We start from the raw sequence: 16,140 nt of genomic DNA, 5'->3' as shown, positions 1-16,140 counted from the left end.
TATTAGTTCATGCATTCCCTAAGAATCAAACCATGACCCGGAGCCTGCTGGCACCTTGCTCTACTGTTTGAGCTACACGAATGCTAATGCAGTAAAAAAAAATTGTTTTAATTAAATATAGTTGAGCATCACCACCCTGAGCATTTATGGAGCATAGAAGCTGCAAAAATGGGTCATTCAGATCATAATGGTTCTGACATCACCTGAGTGAATTAGCACATGACCACTCATGTTTACATATCAATGCCTATACAGCATTCAGCAACTTTTTGATGAACAAAAGTATGAATTACTACAGTCTGTAAATCATATTGTTTGTCTGTCTTAAAGGTACAGCAACAGAAATAGCTGATTTAAAAGGATAGTCCACAAAAAAAAAAAAAAAAAAAAAAGGGAAATTCTGTCAGCATGTCGTTTCAAACCTGCATGACTTTCTTTTTTTCTTTGGAACATAAAACATGATATTTTAAGAAAAGTCAATTTTTTAAAGACTCTTCTTTTGTGTTCCTCAGAAGAAAGAAAGTCATAGAGGTTTGGAATGACATGAGGGTGAGTAAATGGTAGAATTGTTAATATTTGAGTGACAACTTTAATTCGAAGGGTCAGTTGTTAAATTCTCGTGTGAGAAGCGAATACAAATCAATTTATGTATTTACTGGGGTAAAGCATCACCTGAGATATTTTCAATTGCGATATAATTTTCTTGAAAATTAAGCATATTTCCCTGTAATTATCATTACTGTAATATATATATACACACACACACACTATTATATTTATAGAATGGTAGTATTTATATTACAATTAATTAATGCTGCATGTTTTTGATTGCGAATTATAGAGTTCACATTATTGTAATGAGAATTTTGTGTTTAACTCATTAAAATAACATTATAATGTAGTATGTTTTCTTTCGATTTTTAACTATACCTGTAATTCGAAGGCTCAGATGGTCAAGTGATCATGGAGAACTGAATAAAGACCTCGACTAACATCTTAAATAGATTTTTGGGGAGAAGTGCATGTCAATACAGTACACTGACACACACAGGCTTTTAAATGTTGAAATGTGAAGCAGTCTAGTGGATCATCATTTAAATTCCACTCTGACTCTTGGCTCAAATCCAGACGTCAGACAATGGATTGAAATTAAAGCCAAAGCTAATTGGAAAACATGCCTGACAAAAACCTCACGGTTAGCCATGTTCAATCTGCGTGACCCTCACTCGCCAAAGAGTGGATACAGCTGTGACCCGAACAGAAGAGCAATGTTTTTCAGAACACCATTAACATTAATGGAGGCACAATCAATCAAAGAAGATTTGAATCTCAAATTGTTTAATATTCCATTTACCTGAACACTACAAACTGCATTTCCGCGGCTGCCTGCGAATCCTGATAAGTTGGCTGCGTTTCCGCGTAGCTACGCTTCCTCGCCTAGTCGGGAGAATGCATTAATTAATACATTTGTTTGCGACAGGCACAATTATGCTGTTGTTCAGTGTGTACTTTAACAAGCAGAAAGGACTTTTTAGAAATGTCTGGCTGCTGAAGTGAGCGTTAAGGCCAGCACCCTCGTCATCTCTGCAAAGGAGACACGTCAGCACACCCCCACGCGCTTAATACGCCACTGATGATCGTTTGCACTGGCCTCGAGTTCACACCACTGGTGCGAGATTGATGCCATGTTGATTTTTAATGATGTGCGCTACGACACAAGCGGAGAAGGGGGGTGCGCCATGCATCCTGCACTGCGACCATGCAAAATGTCATTCTAATTATCTCACCAGCCAGCCAATGAGGAAGTAAACATTTACACTAACCTGTAACCCCTGAAGCCGAGACACGGGGCCCGCATTCGGAGTGGAGCCCGATTTATTGGCAGACTCTGATCTGCCCGGCGACTAATCAAACCAGCCGGCAGCGTTTGGCTTCCATCCGTCTGTAAACAACACAGACTACGTGACATCTACATAACAAATATGAACTATCACCCTCGTAGGTGAACGCACGAGACCTCAATTATTCCAGTCTCCTTCAAATGTTTTTCGCGTGTTGCCGATCTGCAGATTGCCCTTATTAACCCCAACCGGTATTACTGTATTAATACAGTACACAAGGGAATTGCTTACAACAGTGCTAGTCAAATAAGATTGACAACAAGACTTTTTATTAATATGCAAGTTCACAAGTGTGCAATTACAGATAAGTACATGTTAGTAGGCTTACAGATAAGTATAATTAGGCAACAAAATTTGATCAGAGGTATGAAACACTATAAAAAAAATCAATGTAAGAATCTGAATGTTATTTTCTAATATGTAGGGTCACAATTTATCCCCATAAACGTACTGTATATTTATAGGCCTATATGTGTGTGTGTATATATAAAGCCTATATATTAGTGCTGCCAAATTGATTAATCGTGAATAATCGCATCTAATATAAAAGTTTTTGTTTATACAATGTTTATATATATATACACTCACCTAAAGGATTATTAGGAATACCATACTAATACTGTGTTTGACCCCCTTTCGCCTTCAGAACTGCCTTAATTCTACGTGGCATTGATTCAACAAGGTGCTGAAAGCATTCTTTAGAAATGTTGGCCCATATTGATAGGATAGCATCTTGCAGTTGATGGAGATTTTTGGGATGCACATCCAGGGCACGAAGCTCCCGTTCCACCACATCGCAAAGATGCTCTATTGGGTTGAGATCTGGTGACTGTGGGGGCCATTTTAGTACAGTGAACTCATTGTCATGTTCAAGAAACCAATTTGAAATGATTCGAGCTTTGTGACATTGTGCATTATCCTGCTGGAAGTAGCCATCAGAGGATGGGTACATGGTGGACATAAAGGGATGGACATGGTCAGAAACAATGCTCAGGTAGGCGGTGGCATTTAAACGATGCCCAATTGGCACTAAGGGGCCTAAAGTGTGCCAAGAAAACATCCCCCACACCATTACACCACCACCACCAGCCTGCACAGTGGTAACAAGACATGATGGATCCATGTTCTCATTCTGTTTACGCCAAATTCTGACTCTACCATCTGAATGTCTCAACAGAAATCGAGACTCATCAGACCAGGCAACATTTTTCCAGGCTTCAACTGTCCAATTTTGGTGAGCTCTTGCAAATTGTAGCCTCTTTTTCCTATTTGTAGTGGAGATGAGTGGTACCCGGTGGGGTCTTCTGCTGTTGTAGCCCATCCGCCTCAAGGTTGTGCGTGTTGTGGCTTCACAAATGCTTTGCTGCATACCTCGGTTGTAACGAGTGGTTATTTCAGTCAAAGTTGCTCTTCTATCAGCTTGAATCAGTCGGCCCATTCTCCTCTGACCTCTAGCATCAACAAGGCATTTTCGCCCACAGGACTGCCGCATACTGGATGTTTTTCCCTTTTCACACCTTTCTTTGTAAACACTAGAAATGGTTGTGCGTGAAAATCCCAGTTACTGAGCAGATTGTGAAATACTCAGACCGGCCCGTCTGGCACCAACAACCATGCCACGCTCAAAATTGCTTAAATCACCTTTCTTTCCCATTCTGACATTCAGTTTGGAGTTCAGGAGATTGTCTTGACCAGGACCACACCCCTAAATGCATTGAAGCAACTGCCATGTGATTGGTTGATTAGATAATTGCATTACTGAGAAATTGAACAGGTGTTCCTAATAATCCTTTAGGTGAGTGTGTGTATATATATATATATATATATATATATATATATATATATACACTCACCTAAAGGAGTGTATATATATATATATATACACTCACCTAAAGGATTATTAGGAACACCATACTAATACTGTGTTTGACCCCCTTTCACCTTCAGAACTGCCTTAATTCTACGTGGCATTGATTCAACAAGGTGCTGAAAGCATTCTTTAGAAATGTTGGCCCATATTGATAGGATAGCATCTTGCAGTTGATGGAGATTTGTGGGATGCACATCCAGGGCACAAAGCTCCCGTTCCACCACATCCCAAATATGCTCTATTGGGTTGAGATCTGATGACTGTGGGGGCCATTTTAGTACAGTGAACTCAATGTCATGTTCAAGAAACCAATTTGAAATGATTCGAGCTTTGTGACATGGTGCATTATCCTGCTGGAAGTAGCCATCAGAGGATGGGTACATGGTGGCCATAAAGGGATGGACATGGTCAGAAACAATGCTCAGGTAGGCCGTGGCATTTAAACGATGTCCAATTGGCACTAAGGGGACTAAAGTGTGCCAAGAAAACATCCCCCACACCATTACACCACCACCACCAGCCTGCACAGTGGTAACAAGGCATGATGGATCCATGTTCTCATTCTGTTAACGCCAAATTCTGACTCTACCATCTGAATGTCTCAACAGAAATCGAGACTCATCAGACCAACATTTTTCCAGTCTTCAACTGTCCAATTTTGGTGAGCTCTTGCAAATTGTAGCCTCTTTTTCCTATTTGTAGTGGAGGTGAGTGGTACCCGGTGGGGTCTTCTGCTGTTGTAGCCCATCCGCCTCAAGGTTGTGCGTGTTGTGGCTTCACAAATGCTTTGCTGCATACCTCGGTTGTAACGAGTGGTTATTTCAGTCAAAGTTGCTCTTCTATCAGCTTGAATCCGTCGGCCCATTCTCCTCTGACCTCTAGCATCAACAAGGCATTTTCGCCCACAGGACTGCCGCATACTGGATGTTTTTCCCTTTTCACACCATTCTTTGTAAACCCTAGAAATGGTTGTGCGTGAAAATGCCAGTAACTGAGCAGATTGTGAAATACTCAGACCGGCCCGTCTGGCACCAACAACCATGCCACGCTCAAAATTGCTTAAATCACCTTTATTTCCCATTCTGACATTCAGTTTGGAGTTCAGGAGATTGTCTTGACCAGGACCACACCCCTAAATGCATTGAAGCAACTGCCATGTGATTGGTTGATTAGATAATTGCATGAATGAGAAATTGAACAGGTGTTCCTAATAATCCTTTAGGTGAGTGTATATATGATTATATAAACAAAAAGCATGCGATTAATCGATTTGACAGCACTAATATTTATATATATTTATGTGTGTGTGTGTGTGTATTGTATGTATATATACTGACTATATACATCAAATATTTATTTATTTATTGGAGTAAAGTATGACCTGAGATATTTAAGCATATTTTCCCCATAATTCTAATTACCGTAATAAAATATATATATATATATATATATATATATATAGTATAATTTGTAAATAATGGTAGTATTTGTATTATTATTTAATTACTGCTGCTTTAAATAAACAAAAAAATGATTGAGGATTGTATAATTGAGTTACTGTTTTATAGTTTACAATTGATTTTTTTCACATTATCGTATTGAGAATTTTAGGCTTAACTGTCATTAAAATAATGTTGTAATGTAAAGGGCTAAGTTTTCTTTTGATTTTGAGCTGAAATATGAGCCAGTATTGACCCAGTGCACTGCTATCCTGACCGGTCGGTCATCAGTGTGTTAGATGGTCTGTAGAGAACGAGCGAGGTGCTTGTACGTATGGGCCCTGTATTTGTTGAGATTGAGGTAATCAGACTTGACCTTTCGGGTTCAAGATGAATAACAGCTAGTCTTCATCTCTAATGTCTGGAAATAGTCATAGATGACCTTTACTTAAATGTTCAGTATATTTCTCGGGTAGACCGGCCCTCTAAATGACCCTGTCCAGATGGCTAATGCAATCAAAACCAACCACATTTGTTATTAAGGGTTAAAAGGACATTAATGCCAATTAGAAATAAAAGTGGGTAACTAATACTTCGGGTTTAGTTTTAGAGGTATGCTGGCATTTTGTATACAATATAGCATATATAACATAAAAACAAACCTTTTCTAATCATCATATGTTTTGGAAAACAACGCTGAGTGTGATTCCGTGCCAAACCATCCACCATTCAATTAAAACCCATTCATTTCCTCATTCCCCATCACCACCTCTTGTATATGTGATTGCATTCTGTTGTGGATGTAGTGGACGATCCATCATTGTGGCTCTTGTTAAAGGATACAGCGTTCTTCCCACATCTGCATAAACAGCCATTATTCCCTCTGCTCAGATTCATTCCCATCAGCCCTCAGAGAAAGAGAGACAGGAACTTCACCTCGACAAATTGCCTTGCTATTGTTTCAGAATAACACCACGCTTTACACCCTCTAAGATTATTTCTAGATAATTGGCTCCTGGAAATAAGGCAATTATTATTTTTTAAAATCTAATTATTTTCTCCCCCCCCCCCCCCCCCCCCCCCCCCCAGACAACAAAGTTAATTCTTCACATTGCAATTATGAAGTAAATTCGATGCTGTGATGTAGACATTTTTATCTTTTTTTTTTGGTCCCGGATTTCTCTCAGCACACGGGCTCCACGACTTGAGGGAGGCCTCGCTTTGGCACGTAAGCCGTTGTCCTGGCAACCATCTTGATGCAGTGGATGATGGGGCAGACGCTGAGGCAGAGAGTACAGCCGGTGCAGCTGTCCCGAACCGAGGGGAGATGAGTCTCGGGGTCAAACACAATGGCCTGCCAGACACAGAGACATTAGAATCATTATATCCTCACCAGGGGCGACAACCTGCTACGGCTGGACGTCACACAATACAAACCCAACAAAGACTGTGTGCTGTCCGTACACTGAACGACACAGATGTGTGAGAACTGTCAAGACCATGTCATGTGGGTCATGTTTCACACATTTCCCAAAATCAAAATAAGAAAATAACATTTGGCATTTCAGGGTTTTGGGGTTAAATTCTCATTACAGTATTGAAAAAAAAAAAAAAAAAAAAAAAAAAAATGAAATAATATTCAAACTGTATTACATCATGGCAGTATTTTTTAGAATCTGCCTTTTAATGTATTAAATTTATGCACATTGAAATATAATATAATTATATATTATTATATTATATTATATATCAATTGTAAAGTATTTATACATTGTGATATATTTGGAATATCTGCATTTTAATTCTTTCAGCTGGTTTAAAAATGAGGATGACGATGATTCATAATAATACAAACAATAATAATAATAACAACAGCAATAATACTTTTTAATTATTTTAAAATTATTTCTACTGTAATTATAATATTGTACAAAAACAATATTATAATATAATATAACATATATAATTGACAAAATTCTGATGTATTTATACATAATAATATTTATAGTATCTGCCTTTTAATTTTTTAAGCTGGTTTAAAAATGATGATTCATTATAATAATAATAATGACAGCAACAACAATATAATTATTTTAATGTAATTATTTTCACTGAAATACAGTGCACAAAACTGTATTAAAGTAATTAAAATGTAAAGCGAATTATCTTTTACTTTAAAAAACTTAGTAATGCTAATTAATGCATTACAGTAATGATCATTTGGGGGGGAAATTTGTGTAGTTGGCATTGTGGCAATAGTGAAATATTTCCACAATGCAAAAAATCTTAAATGGGCTTAAAATATAATTTCCTTTATGTGACATCTTACTTTTTATACATTTTTGTTTGATATTGTAGTGAAATGTGAATACACTACGGAGCAGAGGAAGGAATGGCCATCAATCTAAACATTATACTAGACTGTTAAAACAATCAGTAAAACATTGTGTTTGTACGACAGGAAGATTAGACATTATTTTGGCAGGTGAAATCGAGTACGGGCACCTTTTCAAACATAACCGGATTGCCGCTAGCGTCAGACTGCTGTTTTGTATTGCTTGATGGGCCACCTATTTGATCGTGACACATTATGTTGACGAATGCTCCTCTATATTAGAAAGCATTAATAATGTGTAATTCCTCTTAGAGATCCACTCACAGACAATGAGCGTCACTGTGAACAATTACTGCTTTGATAAAACCCGCACTCTACTTCATCAATACCCTTATGATAAATTGCAAGGGACATTTATTTAACAGGAGAGGGTGAGATGAATACTTTAATAAAACTGTCAGAGCCATCCCACTTGCCGTACTTCTGCAGGCTGAAGCGCAAGGGGACATCACCATTTTCAGCGCTAATATTCATTAGAGTCTCTAAAGGGAAAATCACGTGCGCTAATAAGCCATCTTTAGCCTGCCAGTAAGAGGCGCCATAGCAGCATTTGGTTTTTTGGTTGTTCGTTTTGACACTTTTTATGCATCTTTTTATGTCAGGCTAGACACTAGGTATGACATAAATATTGGTAAATTGGTTTCACCAGCAGCTATCACCCTGTAGCCCAAGACTGGTTGCCCACTGAAGCTAAGCAGGGCTGAGACTGGTCAGTATCTGGATGGGAGACCTCCTGGGAAAACCAGGTTGCTGCTGGAAGAGGTGTTAGTGAGGCCAGTAGGGGGCGCTCACCCTGTGGTCTGTGTGGGTCCTAACGCCCCAGTGTAGTGACGGGGACACTATACTGTCAAAGAGCACCGTTAAACCGAGGTCCTGACTCTCATTGGTCATTAAAAATCCCAGGATGTCCCTTGAAAAAAAGTAGGGGTGTATCCCCGTATCCTGGCTAAATTTGCCCATTGGCCTCTGTCCATCATCATGGCCTCCTAATCATCTCCATATAAATACTGATTGTACTGAACATTGGTGGTGGTTGAGGAGATTTTCTCCTTCTATATGTAAAGCACCTTGAGTGCAAAGAAAAGTGCTATATAAAATGTAACAAATTATTTTAGTTTGGTATTTATAGTTTATATTGGTTTTAGTATTGACTTCAGTATAGAGGGTATGCATTTACGTCACTTTCCCGCCGGAACACGTTCCCTCAGCCGGACTGAGTGGCAAGAGCTGCTGCGTGACTGGATTTAATAGGGAAAACCGCGAGAACGCGAAGAAAACGAACGATTATCAGTTTAAACTAAAGGTTGGACTCGATATAGAGTTCCATACAACTTACCAAAGATCCAGTGATCCATGGATATTGACATGCAGCCAGGAATCGTGTTTCCTGACATTTATATGTGCCTGATTTCAACGCCGGGGAAATGAATAAAGCAAATTTGCCTGTGAACGCTTTATATAAAAACAATATAGTTAGGTCTAAATCTGGGTGATCATTTATATCAATGTAATATATATATATATCGTCCAGCCCTAAAACTTTTTACCCCAAAAGGCTTCTGCATATTGACACAAAATGATAACTGCAAATCCACCTTTCGCTGCCTGGAGTCCAGTTCTTTCTATGAATTGCAACGATCCATTTGCTACTCTGTTCTGTAGCTTTCGGCAATCTGTAAAATTATACCTCAGATATCTTGTCAAATCTATTTGTACAGTCAATCTCAAAGCTCTTTCCCATTTTAGATGCGTTTTTTTGCGGCATTCACGCTGAAAACCAATGCTGCCGCTCAGTCTTTTTGCCACTCAGTGGGTGTAATCGCAGTCACTCCGGCCGACGGTGACTTCACGTGCAAACGGTATGTTATTTGAAATCATACAGAATGTTAAGCATGTATGCTAACTGCTAGGCCACATTTTTGCCCATTCTATGGCATATTTTCATTGTTTTTGCAAACATAAACCTCATTCTGTTAGCTTGAGATGAAAAACTGCTAGTTTCTGAGAGCAGGACATGGTTCTTTTTCAGTTTATAAACCTACTAGCTGAAGACTTGGAGCCCTGGAAGAGCCATGAGCTGTAATTTAACAGCCAGAGGCTTGGAGCTATCGCTTTGTGTGGGAACAAACAGGCGGGTGTGTGTTAGTGTGTTTCTGTATGGGTGGGAGGACAGAGGGAGGTGCGCACCTGGTATCCAGCATCGTTACAGGTCATGTAACACTTCCCGCAGTTAATGCACATCTCCGGATCGATCAGAGCTTGCACTTGCTCCTGAATGTTTAGCTCTTGATAGGCACCGATGTGTTTCAGAGCTTTGGCTATCACATCCTGAGCACAAAAACATATGGTAATTTCAGACCTAAGGTCAAAGGTCTTGAGGTTGGAAAACATTTCTGAGCTACAACGATACACAAGCAAGTGTATAATTTAAGCAAACCCACTTTAACTCTTGGCACAGGACCCTTGGGAGTGTAAACTCTTGTTCCTTCAGTGGAAACGGCATCGTCACTGTAGCCTTTCAGTTTCTTTTTGTGGTTTGCAATCGCCTCTTTCTTTTCTTTCAGGTACAGGCCAAAACTGGGCAGACTCTATGGGGAACAAGAAACAAACACACTGAATTGTACCCGAATTGTAACATTTCAGCCATTTTTGTTATTGTTAACTAAAACTACAATTGAAATAAAGCTGGAATAAAATAAAACACAAATAAGTTGAAGTACTAAAATTTATAGAAATATATAAAAAAAAGAAACATTTTTAACTGAAAATATAAAAATAAAAGCTAATTCAAAATATTAATAAAAACTAATACCAATACAATTGTTTTTAAAAAAAAATTTTATTACCAATACCGATTATTCAGAATGATATCTGCCGATACCGATAGTTTGATTTTCTTAAGGAATAAAAATCTCTCCAAATAAATCTGTAAACCATACAGGGAAGCCTTTCATTTGGTACATTACTATAAGGTTGAAATTAACAACAGAGCCCAAATTATTACTTTCAACTGCTATTTATTTTTAGATATAGGCTTATATTTACACTCAAATAAAAAATGAAAAGTACGTATACAACTCAGTTGGACCTAAGGTAGTTTTCCGCCTCCTTTTGATTGACAGGCCCGGATCATCGGCTGTTTTTAAACTATCGGCCAATGGCCAATAGTGAAAATAATTGCTTTTATCGGCCGATACCGATAATTGGCCTAATTAGCTTAAATAGCCCTAATAGTAAAATAATTTACCCCAAGAACCAGTATTAATTTAGTATTATTTATTGGGTTCTACCATCCAATTCACTAAAGGAATAACTAGTGGGATACGCTGTTCTTACATTCTTCTCTGGACATTTGTTATAATATGCTCTCCAAAAACAGATGCCTGATATCATTTGGTGATTTAGTTGAGTTTTCTTTGAGGTAACCAATTATATTTCCTGTCAAACTCAATTATGTTGAATTCTGAAGCACGCTCTACCTTTCATGCAGTGCCACGTGTTCTCCTTTAAGACGCTCTCACCAAGAAGGCCGATATTTACGCTTACTAGTGATTACTGATTCACCGGGCTTCAGGTGCCATGTGTGCCAAAGCATCAGCGCTGCATCCCTCATTAGACCATCAGAGAAGTACACACGCTCACAGGAGAGGAAAACAAAGGCATTAAAGACACACGCTGCTCTCTTTCGAGGAGTGGCTACTCTTTTTCATCTTTGAAAATTAATGAGATCCCTTCTGTCAACATACAGCGGTTTAGAGTCTAATCTGCTCCGGGCTTAACCGCTTTCATTCCACGCAGAGGTGAGACTTCAGGTTTGTGGCGTTTTGCACGAGGCAGTGTTTTAATGTTAAAAGAAAGAAAACTTATTGGCAAGCACGCACGATCGATATTACATTCGCGGTCCCCAAAGCAGCTGCGCACGTTGTCAAAATCGCTTGTGCATAAAAAGTAAAATGAAAACTGATGTAGGTCACGCAGAATGATTTCTGAGAGATTATTGTCCTTGGTTTACCACTTTTGCATCTTTTGAAGGCCCTGTACTGTAAAATCATGCAATATATTTGCAAAAATATTCATTTGCCATTCAGGCTTAAGACATTACTGTGGCAACGAACAGGGATTGCCGGCTCGCTCGGAATTGTGTGTGGAAGGTTCTCCCGTTGATGGATTCAGGAGGAGTGTGACGACAGGATGCATGATCTTGGCCACTTCACACTCTCTCAGTGAGCTTCTCATATAGAACCTGGACGGCTTCACTTATTTAATTCTCCAAGCCAATTCTCACCATGCTTAAAAAAAACAGGTCTTAGCAGCTTTCTGAAACATGGTAATGGATTTTTGCTGGTCTCCCAGCTCTACCCATAGGATCCCTACACATTTGGAGGCTCTACGTCAGTGGATATTCAGGGGTTAGTCTGGACCTTTATGGAGGCATATGGAGAAGTCTTTAGATTAAATACTGGAATATGAAATACTGTAAAATTAATGCTGAACTGTTACATTTGAAAAGCATCCTTTTTATTAAGTATGAATCTGTTGTTTTTAAAAGAAGTCTCTTATGCTCACCACGGCTGCATTTATTTGATAAAAAAAACAGTAATATTATGAAATATTATTACAATTTGAAATAACTGTTTTCTATTGTAATATATTTTAAATTGTAATTTATTGCTGTGCTGCAAAGCTGAATTTTCAGCATCATTACTGCAGTCTTCAGTGGCACACGATCCTTCAGAAATCCTTCCAAGCAGAAAGCATTTCTTATTATTATTTAAATGTCAAAAACAAACCTTAATTTTTGATTTTTGAATAGAAAGTATAAAAGAACTGCATTTATTTGAATTAGAAATATGTTTTAACATTATAAATGTCTTTTTAATGGATATTTAAAGGAACAGTTCACCCAAAATTAAAAAAAAAATGTCATTCCAAACATCTATGACTTTTTAAATTTGAAATAATATACGTTTAAAAATGTCTGTCTAGAGTATTTTTCCAGTGTTGCTTTGGACCCCACTGACTTTCACTGTACGGATAGACACAGTTGAAACAGCATCTTCTTTTTCTTTCTGAAGAAGTCAGTCATATGACATGAGGATGAATAAATGATGACAGAACGTTCATTTGTACATGAACTATCCCTGTAGCGCTTGAAGCCGAACCTGGGAAACATGTATCACATAATCGCATTACAGATCAAACTACAATCAGATCTGAAGATATTCCACATTAGAGTTCATGGGAAGCCAACAGATGACATTTCTTGGCGAGCGAGTTAGGCTGTGCATTTGAATACCGTTTTTCGTCACATATACAAAATAAAACATTCATTTAATGTCGGAGTCGATGTCAGTGATCAAAAGATGTTAATCTTTCGCTCTTCTGATTTCTTCAGGTACAGCGAGCGGGTGTCAAGCAACAAGTCTGAAGGTGAAAATCTCAAAGACGGGCAATGACAAGGCTACCTACATGAAAGAGCGACGCGGGTTCAAAGCAAAGACAGGCGTCGTTTCTCAGCCGAGCGCTTCCATGCGTTCCAACTATTAAGTCTTATTGCTCTTTCAACTGCTCATTGTGCCATTAAGAAAAGATATCAACTCGTGAGTCAAAAATAAAAGTCATAAAGAATGCTATAAACAACCCTGAAGCATAATAATCATGTGCTTTATCCACACTCAACCGCTGCAGCAGGCTATAATTAAATATGAAAACCTAAATTTATCTAAGAGCGTTCAACCCTCATTAATTTGAACCCAGGACAGCACAAAGTCTTTTTACAACCGCAATGTTTTCCCGTCATCTCGTTCCTACTTCTTCCTGACACTGCGAGAGGCTTTCGGGTGAACCAGCATAAACCGCAGCGAGAGAGCGAGGCCCTGGGAGACAGCGTAAAGTTAAGAGCCCGGCCCTAGGTGCGACTCCAAGGGAGGAAGACATTCTCTCAAGCTCATTAAGGGGAAGCTTTCGTCTCCAAACTCCCAGCATGCTGTGCATCATCCTCGCTTATTTGTTTTGTAAAAATTTAGTGGCCCGCTACTGAAAAGTCATCGAGCGGTGTCTGGTTTAATGAAAAGTACCGGGTGTTGTCCACCACCCATACGTGCTGGTTCTGTTTCTCCTGCTATCACACAGACTCTCCTAATTGGATGCAGTTTTTTTTTTTTTGTTATAGTACACACACATTTTCTCACTTGTACAGTCCTCTCAAATTTGTAAACAACACATAGCACACATCAGCCGCGCAAAGATTCATTTATGTGACAGACGGGCTGCTTGATTCAACTTATTGCTTACACAGAACACAATATTACAAAGAGGAGACAATCTCTGAAAGAACTACTGTCATGTCTTACGTCACCAACGTTATAAGTAACTACAATTTAACATTCATGTGCAAAGTCCTTGAAAGGGTTGTTGCTTCACATTTACGAACACATTTGGATGCTAATGGTCTTTTTGAACCTTTTCAATCTGGATTTCGCCCATCACATAGCACTGAAACTGCCCTTCTTCGGGTGGTCAACGATATCTCTCCTTGATTAAAGCGCTGCTTTTGATACAGTTCGCCGTGAAATATTGATCTCTAGGCTTTCTGATATTGGCATCACTGGCTCTGCTCTTTCCTGGCTCATTTCATACATCAGTGACAGAAAGAATTATATCACTATACAAGGGTTTAGATCTGCCACTGCCTCACTTACACAGGGTGTTCCTCAAGGTTCGGTTCTAGGCCCACTATTGTTCATTATATACATCTATCCACTCGGTGACATCATACGCAGACATGGACTTAAATTCCACTGCTATGCTGATGATATTCAAATATATCTCACCACCAGCTCTGATAGGCCATCTCTGCCTGACTCACTCACTGCATGTATCAGGGACATCAAGCATTGGATGTCACTGAATTTCCTCAAACTAAATGATAAGAAAACCGAGATATTAGTGATTGGCTCTGTTGCCTCAGTCAAAAGGATGGACCAGTCCTTTGATATTGATGGAACTCACATTAAGCCATCGTCATCGATTCGTAACCTTGGTGTCTTATTTGATCAAACTCTATCCTTTGGCTCTCATATTTCTTCTCTTGTGAAAAACTCTTTTTTCCATCTTCGCAGTATTGCTCGCTTACAATCTTCTCTCACCTTAGCTGATGCTGAAACCTTAATTCATGCATTAATCACATCACGCCTCGACTATTGCAATGCCTTATTTCTTGGTCTTCCCAAAAAACGTATTGCAAGATTACAGTACGTTCAAAACTCTGCAGCGAGAGTCCTCACCTCTACTAGGCGTTCTGCGCACATTACTCCTCTGCTTTATGAACTTCACTGGCTACCTGTGACATCACGTATCCACTTTAAGGTACTGCTTCTAACGTTCAAAGCATTAAATGGTCTTGCTCCACAATAAACCGCTTTAAATTTGGTGGTGCTAGGGGCTCAGAAATTACACACTTCACATTTAACAAGAAAAAGTCATATTAACTATTATTTTATTTTAAATCATAACTCAGAGCAATCATTTAAAGGGATAGTTCACCCCAAAATGAAAATTATTTTATCATTTACTCACCCTTATGTTGTTCCAAACCTGTATGAGTTTCTTTCTTCTGTTGAACACAAAAGAAAACATTGAAGAATGTTGGTGACCAGACAGTTGACGGTAGCCATTGACTTCTATAGTATTTTTTTTTCGTTGGCCATACATTTATTCATTCGTAATTTCGTGTCAAACTCTTCCTTTTAGCCCATCACACTTTTACGGCACTAAGGCTTCCCGGAACGATGCTAGCAGCGTGCTATGCATTGCGATTGGCCATTGTCTCGTGGGTCAGATCTGAGACAGGGCTAATGAAAGACCCCATTGAGCGGTCGGACAATCGCTTGGCAATAACAGTACATCTTCACTCTGGCCAGGCAAACAGGACAGCGGTCCCTTCATATCTAATGTGCACTAAAGCAGTGCTCTAAACTGTTCTCCACAGGCCCGTTCATATCTCTATGCACAAATGACCCCATATGTCACCTAAAATAAACACGATTCCGATTGAGCGGCTAGATTACAAGATGGGATGCAAGAAGGCTTTTAAAGATAAAGTGTGTGATTTCTGTGCCACTAACATCACCAGACAGAATTGCAAAAACAAAGAATGCGTTCAAACTAATTTCCCAAACACTCTGTTTGTCATTGGTTAGGTCTGTCACGACCGGCTCAAAGCCGTGGCAAATGAAATGGAGGACACAGTGATTGGATTGCAAAAGAAAATAACTTTTATTCACATAATTAGAAAAATGTATAAAACAATAAAACGTGGTCGTCTGTAATGCCTGACAAAGGGCATGGGTGTAAATGTATCAGCCAGAGCAAACCAAAATACTAACCAAAGAAACTAACCGAGCCCAAATCAAACATAAATCGAACACAAAGTAAACCGGAGGAAAGACCTTTCTGTGTACACCAGTCAGTCTAAACATTTATAGAGGGATGAACAGGTGGACATCGTTCCGTTGATGAGTCTCCTAGCCACAC

General features: G+C 39.0%; 1 protein-coding gene across 1 annotated transcript in view; it reads right to left on the bottom strand.

Moving 5' to 3' along the window:
• Positions 1-5,265: 5,265 nt before the first annotated feature.
• dpyda.1 (dihydropyrimidine dehydrogenase a, tandem duplicate 1) overlaps positions 5,266-16,140 on the bottom strand; it is a 190,950-nt gene continuing 180,075 nt past the window's right edge. The window contains 3 exon segments of the mRNA XM_056249222.1: positions 5,266-6,564; positions 9,793-9,933; positions 10,047-10,193. Of these exon segments, the coding sequence (XP_056105197.1) occupies positions 6,394-6,564; positions 9,793-9,933; positions 10,047-10,193 (459 nt within the window). The 3' untranslated portion in view covers positions 5,266-6,393.

The sequence above is a fragment of the Rhinichthys klamathensis genome, unplaced genomic scaffold (assembly GCF_029890125.1).
Source record: "Rhinichthys klamathensis goyatoka isolate OS25496 unplaced genomic scaffold, OSU_Roscu_1.1 h1tg000059l_1, whole genome shotgun sequence".
NCBI classification, from domain to species: domain Eukaryota; kingdom Metazoa; phylum Chordata; class Actinopteri; order Cypriniformes; family Leuciscidae; genus Rhinichthys; species Rhinichthys klamathensis.
This window is presented reverse-complemented; position numbering and strand designations above follow the sequence as displayed.